At 40.1% G+C, this 13,857-nt stretch overlaps 1 protein-coding gene across 3 annotated transcripts; it reads right to left on the bottom strand.

Annotated features, from left to right (window-relative positions):
* Window positions 1-740: 740 nt before the first annotated feature.
* rasal3 (RAS protein activator like 3) lies at window positions 741-12,925 on the bottom strand. Of its 3 annotated transcripts, none has more exons than XM_020654261.3 (19): window positions 12,102-12,925; window positions 9,724-9,857; window positions 9,453-9,531; window positions 8,332-8,402; window positions 8,147-8,232; window positions 7,025-7,154; window positions 6,780-6,878; window positions 6,024-6,698; window positions 5,750-5,894; window positions 5,517-5,661; window positions 5,183-5,419; window positions 4,858-5,059; window positions 3,919-4,010; window positions 3,730-3,825; window positions 3,207-3,381; window positions 2,942-3,049; window positions 2,646-2,836; window positions 2,425-2,509; window positions 741-1,408 (listed from the first exon to the last, which is right to left on the bottom strand). In XM_020654261.3, the coding sequence occupies exons 1-19, from the start codon at window positions 12,721-12,723 to the stop codon at window positions 1,298-1,300; spliced, it is 3,483 nt and encodes a 1,160-aa protein (XP_020509917.1). In that variant the 5' UTR covers window positions 12,724-12,925; the 3' UTR covers window positions 741-1,297. The 3 variants fall into 3 exon arrangements, with proteins under 3 accessions (XP_020509917.1, XP_020509916.1, XP_065818703.1); XM_020654260.3 differs by having other exon boundaries at window positions 3,207-3,384; window positions 12,102-12,924; XM_065962631.1 differs by lacking the exons at window positions 9,453-9,531; window positions 9,724-9,857; window positions 12,102-12,925 and adding an exon at window positions 8,967-9,161 and having other exon boundaries at window positions 3,207-3,384.
* Window positions 12,926-13,857: the final 932 nt, after the last annotated feature.

A 13,857-nucleotide genomic window follows, 5' to 3' on the forward strand; every position in this document is an offset into this window, starting at 1 on the left:
ATTCATTGTAGCCAGTAGGTGTCAGTAGCAGCATTGATATGTCAACAACTGGGCCTGTTCCCTGTGTATTGCAGGAAGTAAGCACAGTTGTGAAGTAAGCACAGTTGTATCGCGTCAGACAGTCTGCAAAGCAGCACTATATGCCGATTCTCATATAAGACTGTCTTTCTGTTGTGTTTACAGTTACGAATGCTGTAAATAAAAACACCTTTCTTATGGAACCCACATTGTCATAATTCAGTGTGCGTAACACAAAGTCACATTTCTTCACCACTATTAATAATTGTTTCCAGTGATAATTATGATATGATAATTAGATACAGAACATTTCCCCAAAAGTGTAGCCATATAGAAGAAAGCAGAAGACACAAAATTATGTGGCAAGCCTAAATGAATAAAGAATTATATTAGAAGAGCCAAAGTGGATCGCCTTGTGGATCCCTTGCAGAGAAAGTTCCCCTGAGAGACAACACTGCAACAAGTAGGCCTCAAACATGCAATGCTGCTGTGGTCAGAGTTCAAATAGAATAATGCTTTAAACTCTCACAAACTCTTAATTTGTAGGGCTTCGACTAACATCATTTGGTTAGCATCAACCAAAAATCCCTTTCCTCACCTCTGTAATCCAGGTTTGTCCTTCATTCATTTCATATCTGTATTTGAGCCTATTCACTCCCTCATTTACTCATTAGTTTAAAAAATGTAAATAAGAAATGAAAAGGCATTATTTATCGGCAAAGTCATTGTTTGTATATTTTATTTTTTTGAGCAGAAAGTGCCGGTCAATGTACTGGACAACTTACAACCAAGAAAATCAGATTGAGTATCAATGTTCATTTGTTTAATTTCCCCCTCAAAGGAGGTTATGCACCTTAATGATGCAAATTATGAAACGTTGATTTTCATGAACAACCTTTTTAAACAACACCTAAGTTTGAGGAGGATATGTTAAGCTTGAATAGATGACTGGACTAATGTACAGCAATGCATTGTGCTTCGACGTAGCTTATCTTATTCATTGTTGTTGTTGTTGTTGCTCTGTTTGTCCCATAAAGGTTCACATATAAAACATGTCCGCATCTGAGATACAATGGAAGCAAAAAGGCAGACACATCAACATTTTATGTTCATCTCAGTCAGAATCTGACCTCCTACCTGTAGTCTCATTATGTTTGTAACATACATTTACACTGGCTCAAAAAAAACTACAACTGTGACTTCAGACTGTTGTTTTCAAAACCCTCTATATGTGTTTAAATCCACACTGTGATACTGCAGCTAAAGTTCGTTATAGGGTTCAGTTGCTGTTTATGTGTGGTTTTCCAGAATGCTGTGAGTTGTTTTGACCACTGTCGTAGGCCTCACTGAGCTGGTGGAGGTCCTTCATCAGGCCTGCAAACTGTTCCTCCTGTAAGCACATAGAAAACAGACATGTTTATGTCATCACTCCACCATTACTTTTGTTATTTAACAGCTGCAGAGGCAACTGCTTGGGTCCCCAGGACAGTAGGGGGCACCCGAGGGCTGATAAACTTTAAACCACGGCAGTGGCTCAAAATGTGCAAAGTTTGCAATGAGAGTTGGAAACCTCCCTAAGGGGGCCCCATCTCACAGCACTCAGTCTTGTTGCACTGCTGAGCATGACATGGATTATTGCTGTCGATGAAAGTCACAGAGGAAAATAAAAGTTTATCAAGATATTTATATCTACAGTACAAATAATAATAATGTGAATTGTGGAAATCTTGTGTTGGTGTGACATAATGCTGATAAAAGCTGGATGGAGGGTCCCTCCTGTGAACTTTTTCTCCGGGCCCACACAGACTCTAGAATCGCCACTGAACAGTTGAATACCCTCAATGAAAGGGTTACCGCAAATATACCTCCATAGCAGTTTTATTATTAGGGAAAATATGCATGAAATCTGCCGAGGACAACATACACTCACTGTAATTCAAATATAAAATGAGCTCATGTTAGTGAAGTTAGTGTTTGAAGATCAATTATTTCCAACATGAAACTGCAAAAATATTGAAGTGTTGAATTAAACCACAAGCTCTGAAAAAAAAATACCAATGAACGTTGTTTGTTTCATGACCTCTTTTGTTGTAAGACTGCCACAATGTCACCATTTTCTCCCATGTTTGACAATGAATGAAAACAAGTGGGTTTGTTTAACAGGTGACTTCATACAAAACCTCTTCTCTGAATCATGAGTTAGGTGTACTAGATGCCAGCATTACATTGATTTGGCACAACAAATAAACATCGGCTCCTGACATTAGTTCATGCCACATTATTTGCTGATGTTTGCATTCATTGTTGACATATTGACTGTGAACACCTTTCAGTAGGTAACTCTGCTTGTATCATTTGTTAACCGTTTCCATCTATTCCTTTATTATAGCGTGATGTGTTACTTACCAGTACGTTCATTCGCTCAGAAGCTGCAACTGCAACCCCCAGCTTCCTCTCATCTTCCTCCCTCTCCTCCTCAATCACACCCAGCCTATGACACACACAAATAAATGTGATGCTCATACTGTATATAATGGCATAATACTTTAGCATTCAATTATTTACTGATAAGAAGAAATGTCATTTTAAACATAGCTAGTTAGTATATAAGTAATATAGTATCTTACCTGAAGGTGGCACTGGCAAGCTGCTCTTCTCGTACAGCCAGCATGCTACGAAGCTCGTTCACCTCTGCCTGCAGCATTGCATTCTGGTCCTGGCTTTGGATTATGAAGTCCTCCAAGCGCTTTGCCATGTCTAGCTCACGCTCTGTAACTTGCTCGATCCCCAGACGTAGCTCTGACAGCTCTTGAGCATGCTGGTGTTTGGATTAAAATGTGACATTTCATGAAATGTAACAATGATATCAAACACTATGCAGGTATTGATTTTGTCATTTTAGTGGGAAGGAGTTTAAATGTACCCTATCCAGTAAGTTGAAATGCTCGCTCTCAGGCTTCATCTCACTTGACTCCCTGTTATTGTCTTTGATCCAGGGAACTGGTGCATGTGGACGTTTGATACTGACATTCTGAAACAGCATGACATATTTCAAAGAATTCAAAGTTATTGACTCAGAAATTCAGTATTTCACGGTATCCTCCCCAAAATGGTGACATATTTATTGCAGTGGCAAGACGCCACAGACTAAGAGACAAACTAGGCTCACTGTTCCTCTTTTGACTTACAGTATTTGGTTTGGAAATGCGTGGCTGGTTGGTCTCCATCTCTGGCTCATTGTCAGATGTTGGCAAATTTTCAGAACTTGTCTGCCTCTTTAAGGCTCTCTTGTGAGCGGGTCTGTGTGGAGCACTCTGGGTTCTCTTTACTGGCGTTCTCACACTCTTCTGAGGCCTGGCATCTCTGCTAAATAAATGAATGAATGTATTCAAATGTAATTATGTCAGTGACATGCATCAAAAAGTGGCATATAAAAAGTCTTTAAAAAATAATAAACCATACTATGTCTTTATTGTACACTCTGTGGATATGAGTATTTCCTGATTTGAGTTAAAGATGCAACACACTGATTTCTACTAGTATGATCAATCACTTTGTGAAATAACTTTTGCATGAAAACATAATGGAATTGTCTTTTTCTTTTGCACGATGCATAGGATAGTCTAAATGTTTTAAAATTGTTCAGGAAAATCCCTGACAACATGTATACAACTTATAAAAAGCCCAGTTACAGACACACAACTGTCATACCTGTCTTGGCCTTTGGAGTCTGCAGGAAGCTGCTGAAAGGATGATTTGTGTGGGCTGTACTTGTCCAAGTATTTAGGAGGGATGTACTCTGGCTTGCTGCAAGAAAGTGTCTGCTTAAATAACATGAACACCATGATGTACAAGTTCATGTTGTAAGCGACGCATATGTGATGTGGACGTTAAACATACCTGCTAACTGTAATCCTCTGTGCTTCAGGCCCTAATGACTCTGATATCTGGTTCAGAATTGAAGGCAGAGGATGTAGCTTGTCAATTGTGTCCTGGGGAAGAAAATTATATTCATGTTAGGTCCGATCCAGCATTGTCTTTGACCATGAGATCAGAGTCTTGATACCTTTTTGCTATAATTGCCTTCCAGGAGAGATTGTCCCAAACCACTTCACAAATCAAGTATTAAGGGATAAAGGTCACCCAAAAATACCCTTTAACGTGTTTTTCTAACACTAATATGTGTCCCTAGCCTGTCTACAAATGCCCCACTTATGAGAAAAATACATCCTCTCTGTCTTTTCCCTGCTTTACTTTTCAGAAAATGTGTGCTCAAACAGGCCATTTGGAGTTTGCCCCATCATGACATCACAAAGGGCAGTAGCCCCTCCCCCAGGTGGGTGACACTCCCACAGCTAGGTGTTTGTTCTGCACTCTGAGTCTGCCTTCTCACTGTAAACAACAGGGCAATTCAACGAGAAACCCTAGCCACCCAAGCCCTTCCAGAGAGGGGGCGTGGTCAGACACAGCTCATTTGCATATTTAAAGCTACAGACACAGAAACAGTCTGTTCTGCGCAGGGCTGAAATAGAGTATATAGAACTTTTTAAATATAGTGGATTTAACAAGAAACTTCACATACTTGTTTTGGGGACCTCTGAGACTTATTTAAACATGTTCAAAAGGAGTATAATATGTGTCCTTTAATGGGAATCTGCCAGTACACTTTGTAGAAACAGTTAAAAACAGTAAAAAGTTGTAGTTGGAGTATATGTGAATATCCTGATTGACTCATGAACATGGAAACACTGTATAGTATGCTCAACGGTTCAATTCTCCAAGTAACTCAGAGCTCTAGTAAAAAAGGAACAGATTTTACTCATTGGTATTCTGTCCTACCTGGTCCTTCTGATAGATGATGTCCACCAGCAGGCCGTGCAGCACAGCCAAGCGCAAAGGCAGGTCCACATACCCATCAAAGGAAGTCATTGGGATTTCAGGGTCTGAACTTGAAACAGTTTGAAGAAAGCCCCTCATTCCATCCCAGTGCTGCTGCAAGAATTCATTCATAAACAGCATGTATTCCTCCTTCTCTCCAAACCTGAACCAGAACAAAATCATGCATTAGGTCAAACAGTTAGACCTGTTTTTCCAGAATGTCAAAAGATGATTTGCGCAGGTATAAATGCACACAAGGATCTTTTGTCGCAAACAGGCTACTCACAGGGTGAAGTTAGCCAAATTCTGGATGACTTTGGCAGTTAAGGTGAGTGTCCGCAGGGTATTTGTTTCTGGATAAGGCTGTATAAGCCCAAAAAGAGATGGACTGAGGATAGCCGAGCATAAGAAGCGAAGAAAGAGGGAAGCGGAGATGAGCCGCTGACCAATTTCTGGTCGGCCCTGGTCTTCACACAGCTCCACCCAGCTGGAGAAGATCTTGTTTAGCTCTTCAGGAAAGGGTCTGAGGGCAAAAAATACATATGGAAATCATAAGCTTTTGCAAATTTGGCTCTTTCATCAGCTCAAAACAACTGGCCTAACATTCTCACTTCTCTCACCCGTGGATCTCAACAATCTTTTGCACCACCTCCTCACAGGTATCCATCAAATGCTTCTGATTGTTGGCCAGTTCCAAAGCAGGACATTTACGAGGGTCAACTTCACACTTGTCCCCCGAGGCGTAAAGGCGGTTGACAAAGTCCCCTGCAATGAAAAAAAAGATCACAGAGAGATTAAAGCACCAGCCAATATTGATCTCACAAAAACCACCATAACAAAAGAACCGCCCTACCTAGTGTATCAATAAGGTACTTCTGGCCCACCAGCTTCATATAATCATCAATAGCTTTAGTAGCCAGTGTGTTCTCTCTGAAGATCAGTGCCTCTTTCTCTCCAAGACGCTCCACCTCGTCACTTCCCAAATCAACAAGGAACTCCTGAAACAAAGACGTTCAACTTTGAAATGATATATTTAATAGCTGTTGTTGTATAGTCAGATTATGTTTAAATTTAAATTTTAAATTGATGGGATTAAAATAAATGTTGACAAAGGACTAATCTTCTACCTTTGCTTTGCCAATACTCTGCAGTACATGGACCAGAGCTCCTGCCAACTCTTCCTTCTGCTTCACATTGAGAAGTGGCTCCAGGTTTCTGCACATTTCCACATAATCCACTGTAACATACTCAGCAAACTCTTTATATCTCTCCATGGGCAGCACTTGCAAATTCTGGAAACGGGCCTTGATGCGGAGCGAAGCCTGTTGCCCCAGCTGTTCTTTGCCTCCTGCTGCGCCTGAAGGTTTGTATGGAGTGATGGGATACCACTTCTCCTGGTAGGTCCTCCCGCGGATCTCAGCTAACGGTATGGCCACGCTGCCCAGTGGATGGAGGCTGGACTCGTCTCGAGAGTGGCGCTTTTTCTTGGGGTCTTCTTCGCGGAAGAGGTGCAGGGTGATTTGGGAGACACAGGGTAGATTGTCCAGCTCAAAGAACTCACCCCAGAATAGCTGACACCCTCCAGCCACACCTCCACTGGCACCAAGGGCTCCTGAAGATCCGGTAGAGCTGTCTCCGGCAAGGCTTGAGCGGTTACTTGGCTTACCCACAGCTTGAGTGCTGGTCCGGGCAAACAGGGTCCCATCCAAATGTACCTCACAGTAATAACTCCTTTTGGGTGGCAAATCCTTTACTTCATTTACCCACAGACTAAGGGAGTTCTCTGTGCGTTCAATGTTATCCTGTTAGCAATGACACATTTAGCTTTTTTATAACTTTTTTTAAATTTCCAATACATGTGGAATTAATGGCTAATGGCTTACCTTGTTTGGCTGGGCAGCTCGTCTCAGGTCTTCAATCCAACGGTCACGCTCAGCAGCTGATGTGCATCCAAAGCAGTGGGTGTTCTCAGAGTTTATCACCTGTAAGGTTCATTGAAACCAAAAGGAATGTGTGAACCACTGATCTAGGGAATTTTAATTACATATAAATTATATATTTACTTGAGGGGACTGTATGCTGCCCTGTGAGGACCCTAAAGGAGCATCATTTACAGACTGCAGCTCACCTCAAAGCAATACTTCTCCCCCAGAATGGAGCTGTGAACCGGCCTTATGACAGTGCTGGTGTCAGAACTCAGGTCCAGACTCCCCACTGCACTGACAGGAATTGAAACTGATTCCCGAGAACCATAGAGCCTTGAAAAAAGAGAGAGTAAGAAACTTTCAAAAATGAATACGATTAATGTTACTTGTCATTTGCCAATGTTATAACGTTTATTTTAGCTTTTCAACTACTAATTGCAACAGCCATCTGAAACCAGCATAATGTTGATTTTCACAGATGGCTGGTACAAAAGTTGGCATAACTAGACATGTAAGCATCAGTAGTATATATGTGTAAGTAGATGTATTTTGACAGATTGGTCTGATCTTTCTCACCAAAAAGGAAACCATGTGATCACAGTACCGACTGTCATGAAATTCTAAACAGCCCTTAAGGTCTTAAGGTTGTAGCCTGTTGACTTTTGTAAGTTTTGTTGGGGCACCAACATGAAGTTAGTATTTTTCTCTGACGTCTTAATAACTATTGATTGACTCAAAATGTTGCGAGGGTAACAAGGTTGCTATGAGGATGAAGACTATGGAGTTTTCTCTACCAACAGGGTGCAGTGAAGTATCTCAATATCCACTAACAACATCCATCCAACAAATTTGGGATGGATCCCATGATTTTTGGTACAGGTCTATGCACAACCTGTTAGCATGAAATGTTATTATGTTGGTAAGCTCTAAAGCTCTATTGTCCCAGTACTGTGTTTACAGAACCAAAGACCACCTGAACACCCTCTGCTGATTTCTGAGCAATCACCATTTTATCATTGTCACTGGGCATTATAGCATGCTGTCTTCAGCCTTTAGCTCAGCCTCACAGAGATGCTACGGTGGCTATGGACAGAGTAGTATAACAAAAAAGAGGTAAGCCTTCCTTCCTTTTTAAACTGATAATGACATTAAAAAAACTTAGAATTAAACTTGTGGCATGAACTTTAACTCAGTATTAAAACTTTTATTTCAAATTTGCTGAAGTGGAGAACAAAACTACAGAAGAACACAGAATGTTCACATGTCTTAGTGGATCATGGATTGCACTGTTTTTGGCCTTTTCCAAACATTACAGTCATTTGTACCTGCTGTCTTTGTTTAGGACAGATTGGTTCAGTGGGCCGTTGTTATTCCTCTTGGCCCTGTTCTCAAGACGTCGCTTGATCAGTGCCTAAGGGTAAAAAAAAAAGGAAGCATGTGTATATGCCTTCCATCAACAGGAAATGCACGGGTAGCAGAGATTATCATCTCTGTTGTGTAAAATACTCACCCTCACGCCACCGTCTTGGTTCTTTGGTCGAGGGCCGCCCGGAAGGCCCACATGGGGGTCAGGGCTACATTCTGAGTGTAAGAAGGGATCATTTCACTGTAGGAAACTACACCATACACCATAACTACACCATTTTATGTCAAGCTTTTTCAATATTCTATCACTCATGGAATTGTTTGACAATACTCAACTTTGTAATAAAGTGTCAAACCGATTTGTGTTTATTACCCATTTTATTTGTAATTTGTTTCCAGGCAAAAATTTGTGAAACAACATTTTATATTTTTACCTCCTTACTTGTAATTATTTTCTCAAAACTTGAAGTCAAATTAAAGGACAGTGTTTTCACTTTAACTAATTTCTACATTTTTCTCCACCTACTATTCTGGTAAAAAAAAAAAAAAAAAATGTCAGATCAGACCATAGAGGAAGTGGTTTTGAGCTGGAACTGCAGACATCTATGTAAAGTTGACTAATTGAGTGTACGTCTTTGACACACGTTCTTAATATTGTAACCCAAAGCTGGAAATTAGAAAATTACATCCTGTCATGATTGCTTCTGTAGCATCACTTTTTCTAACCTCATAGCTACAAAGTAAAGACATTAAAGATAGCAGCGCTTTTCATTTGCTTACCCAAAGCCCCTCCACAAACCATCCAGCGTCTAAATCCCATCATTTAGCCTCTCTCTTCATAAACATATGATGACGATGACACCAAAGCAAATCCAGCCAAACTCAATGTCCGATTAATAATAATGTCCACAGAGCTTCATCTGAGCCAAACTCGAGAGCTGAATGGAAACAGATACTAAGACCTCTCCCTCCTGCTCCAAATGTTCACTCTACTGCTAGATCAACAAAGCTTGATGTTATCTTCCCCAAAATACGTAGCGGAAGCAATTTGATAGTGACTCTAATGCAAAAAAAACATTCAGCAATTTCCTCTCTGACTGGCAGCAGAGTCATACTTAGTGAGTGTTGCTGTGATGTCGATATCTGTTATTCTGGTGAAGCTTGTTTTCGCTCACTTCCACAGCATTTTATCATAAATGAATTAGTTGTAGGCCTACTCTCTCTCTCTCTCTGTGTGTGTGTGTGTGTGTGTGTGTGTATATTCACCTGTGTCGATATCTACAAGGTTTTGCATGCTGAGGTTAGACAGGCAGCTGCTGACACGGTTACGTGTCCACATCGTTGGCTGAGAATCAAACACAAAACACATTTTTTTAACATTTTTTTTTACAATCTTTAAAAAAAAACACTCCTAAGAAATAACCACTCAGAGTGTATAGAAATAAGTCTGTGATTTTTCCAATGTATCTGCAGTTGTAAATAGACTAATAGTTAACCATGTGAGTATAGTTGACTGATTGGGTTTGTGCATGTTTACCTCTTCTTCGGGGGAAATGATAATTTGTCCATCTTCCAGCATACAGTTGGTAATGTCCCATAAGGGAACTTCCTGCGGGGGGACCCATGGTAGTTTTGGGAGACTACAGCCAGTGGGTACTGATTCACCCCCATCTGCAAAACAACCATATAAACACATACACACACACACACAAACACAAATACAGTGAAATGAGTTTGTTCAGTACAGTAACATAAAATAATCAGTCAATCAATCAAACTTTATTTGTATAGCACTTTTCATACAACAAATGTATCACAAAGTTTTTTACATCAACATTTAATCAAACAGCAACAACATGACTCCCTCCCCCACCCCTATCCCACAATCCAACTACTACTACTAAGATAAGAACAGGTACTGAGGAAACGCTATCATTAATTCTAAATGAGGAAACACAGGAGATTCAACATGTAAGACATTCATCATGTATAATGTGCCTTACTCTCAAAGGCATTACTCTATAAAAATATAAATATTGCATAAGCATAATTGCAAGAACATGCCAGCCTTTGTTTTTTTTTTTGTTATTGTTGTTTTAGGGGTCATTATGGCATAATTATCTCCCCCTGCATTTAGCCCCTCCCCTCAATCAAGTCACCGGCGCTCCTGATGTTATCGCTCTCTTTTCATGACACACCAGCATGAGCTGTACACATCCTGTGGTTCAGCATATTCTACACATCTTTAAGCATGTAGGCCAATTGTACCTATACTGTGTCTCCTTTTGAATTTGATTTAAACAACAAACTGGATGTAACAATAAAAATAGAGGTGTTAATAGTGTAAGGGTAGTGGTCTCGTAAACACTTAATGAGATTAAGAATAATCCTATAATGCTTTACTATAACAATACAACATGTTTGTCTCAAAATAAAGATAAAGACAACTGTCAGGAAGTACAGTTTTTGTGTTCATTAGATTTTCTCCTTCATACCTATGTAATTATGTGTGTAATGTTATTTTGTAATTCATACTTAAAAGATAACCCTTGTTGTTTTCTTTATTTTAAACTAACAGTCTTGACTTTTGAGTGTTTTTTTTGTTGCCATTGTTGGCATGAGCAGCAACACACCTAAATGCCATACAGTCCAACTTTTTTGATCATCTACGTCCTTCCCATAGTCTCGTGAGTAAACCCATATCATTTAAGGTTGAAATTGTTTTCTCAGCAGAGAGGAAGCTAAGGGGGATAACCTGGTTTCCAATAGATTTCCAAGAAAGCTTGTAAAAAATGAGAATACCTCTAAATTGACACATCACCTTATTCCTCTAATGAAATAAATATCTAAGTAGCTAGATTCATTTTTTTCTCAAAACATTATGACTTCATTTTTAAATGATTGTCCCATTTATAGTGAAATAAAAGATAAAGCTGGGAATGTTTTAGGTGTTGCTACCTCATGATGTACAAATCTAAACCATAGCATTAATTGTGCTTTTCAGGGTTTTCTGGGTTGATTTATTTTCAGGCCTTTAAATAATAAGCCACTGAATCTCAATTAAAAAACATGTGACTGTGAGTTATGGAGGCATGCTGCTAGCCAAGCTAACGCTAACTTTAGATGATATCCAAGCTATGAAAAGCCTTTTACAGCTCCATCGTCTTTAACTAAAAAAATACATGCATTGTTAAGTTCAAAATGCTCCACTTAGGGCTAGAGCCAGTCAACAACCAACAGTTGATGTAAGAGTGGCTGTGTGCACTTCAGCTGTACAGGCTAAAACACTAAAACACTCTAAAAGATTATGTAATAGCCTACTTGTAGACACAACACTGTCAAAGTGTTTGGAAAAAAAAGTATAAATAAAGTCAAGAAATCTGGATTGAGAAACCTTCTTGACACTCCTCGAAGTTACCACGGTAACAAATTCTGCGGTGTCAGGCTCAAATTTGTTGACGGTTGCGATCACAACTTCACGTAAAATACACAAATTGCCTGATAATCAATTCAGCATTTTTCCACTCATTGCACTATATGAATTTGAATTTACACTTTACTGTATAAATAATTTACTGACAACATTGAAATTGCAACCTTTTGTTTTACATAAATATAATTTTTTTCCTCCTTGTAATTTAATTTAAGTTTGTTTGACTTTGTTTGGCTCTTTAATTATGTGTCATAGTGAAGAAAGCTACACAAACTCCAGCTACTGAATGTTAGTCACTGAATGATCTGCTACATACAATAAATCCTACTTGAACTTATGTGGTAACCATTTACATGAAAACCACTTGTGAGGGTTTTTATGAGGATTCACATTTGATCTTAATGTGATTTGTTTTATCATTCTAACTTTTGGGCCCATCTCAGACACTAAGACGGCATTAAGAGAAAAATAGTTCTCCTTACCTGTCAGTAAGTTGGATGTGCTGCTCCGACTCTGCAGCTTGGGCCTTTTAAGCTTCTGGGACACTGTCCTTAGGTACTTTTTAAAGAGTGCCCCTCCACCGCCCTTCTGTGTAGGGTCTGTGGAGGAGACCCCTGAGCTCTCTGCAGCAGCTGAAGCTGCATGAGCTGAGCCAGCAGAGCTGGAGGACGGGGAAAGGGCTGCAAACAGTGACCCTGGAGGCTCGGACAGAGCTCTCCTGAACGGGTTCTTTCTGGTTCCTCCCCCACCTTTCTCTGGCTTGGCTCCCTCTCCACTTTTTCCACTTGATGCATTTTTGTCTCCACAGTCCTCGCTCAGCGCTTTACGCCAGTTTTGCACCTTGCTCCATTTGTTGGCTGAGGCCTTCTGAATCTTATCGAGCGTGGACGTGGAAGAAGCTGCTGCTCCTTCAGCTTCTTCTCTCACCTCGTTGAGTGTTCCTTTGGATCCTGTGTGCCACTTGTACGTGTTGAGGGTGTCTGTGGAGTCAGATGTTTGGACTTCAGGAGGATCCACAGGAGATTCCATTTCGTTCTCTGTTGATTTCTCCTCCTTCGGTGGCTGTTGAGCTGCAAGATCTAAATCGTTCCCCTCAGTGCCCATTTTCAGGTTTTAAGGTTGTGTTGCTATAGAGATTTGTCTTTCCCCTCAAAAATGCATCAGACTAAATTCAAAACCCTCATTAGACACCGTATTGCTCTCTGGGAGATGGTTTTGGGTGCAATGACAGAGTAGTCTGTTCCCTCCTCTAGTTCTATCTCGCTGCTTTTCTTGTTTCCTGCTTGCAAAACGAAATCTGGCAACAACGAGCCACCAACTTCTCTGACTGTGGTTGCTTTTGCCGCAGCTCTCGTCTTCCCTCATGGGCGGCTTTCTTCCTCATTAATAAGCACAGAGAAGTCTCCTATTTACAGAAATCTTTGAGCTTTTTTCTGTTCTATATTTTCATTGAACTCTCCCCTTCTTCCTCACATCCTGGTTCAGGTTCTCCTCTTAATGAAACTCTGTTAAGAATACTCACATTGTCTTTTAAAAGAAATGTGATTTGATTACAGCCTTCTCCAGATATTTATCAGCCCCAACTTTAACTCAAATGAAACCTGCTCGTCTGTAAGATATTGAATCACAGGCACAGTATGAGTGTGAGAAATGTGGTTTTTCATTCTGAGATAATTAAACTGTTTGAGTGTGAAGGACAAGGGAGCAGCTACAGTTCTTACCCTTGTTTACCCCATTGTCTTCTATTAATAATTAAAATTGCATGGAAATGCTAAATTATTAAATGCAATACAGTATCCACCCTCATCAGCTACCTGTGGGTGTACAGACTGTTGACTGTTAAGATCAGTTTCCTGTCAAAGCTTCACTTCCTGCTGAGATCCGTTTGTCAGACTGAGAAAACCACTTCCTGTGTTCATGCGTCTATCTGCTTGTACACACCTGCAGGATATATCTGTGTTTCACTGGGGAAAGATGGCACCATTAATGTCAGCTGTTGGCTGATTGTAAATTACACATGCATAGCAAGCTACTGAGTCCTTATAAACATGGTTTATGTTATGTGGACATTCAAATGGGACGGTCAACCTTTTCTTTAAGAACTAAGTTTGTCCCCTGTCCCTTCAAATATTTTTGTAACCTCAGAGTTAATCTCTATTGACAGACAGCCAATTAATAAATCATCAGAGAAAAAAATGATGTGTACAGTTCGTTGACAGCTATGATGGATTTGTATCT

This window comes from Labrus bergylta, chromosome 1 (genome assembly GCF_963930695.1).
Source record: "Labrus bergylta chromosome 1, fLabBer1.1, whole genome shotgun sequence".
NCBI classification, from domain to species: domain Eukaryota; kingdom Metazoa; phylum Chordata; class Actinopteri; order Labriformes; family Labridae; genus Labrus; species Labrus bergylta.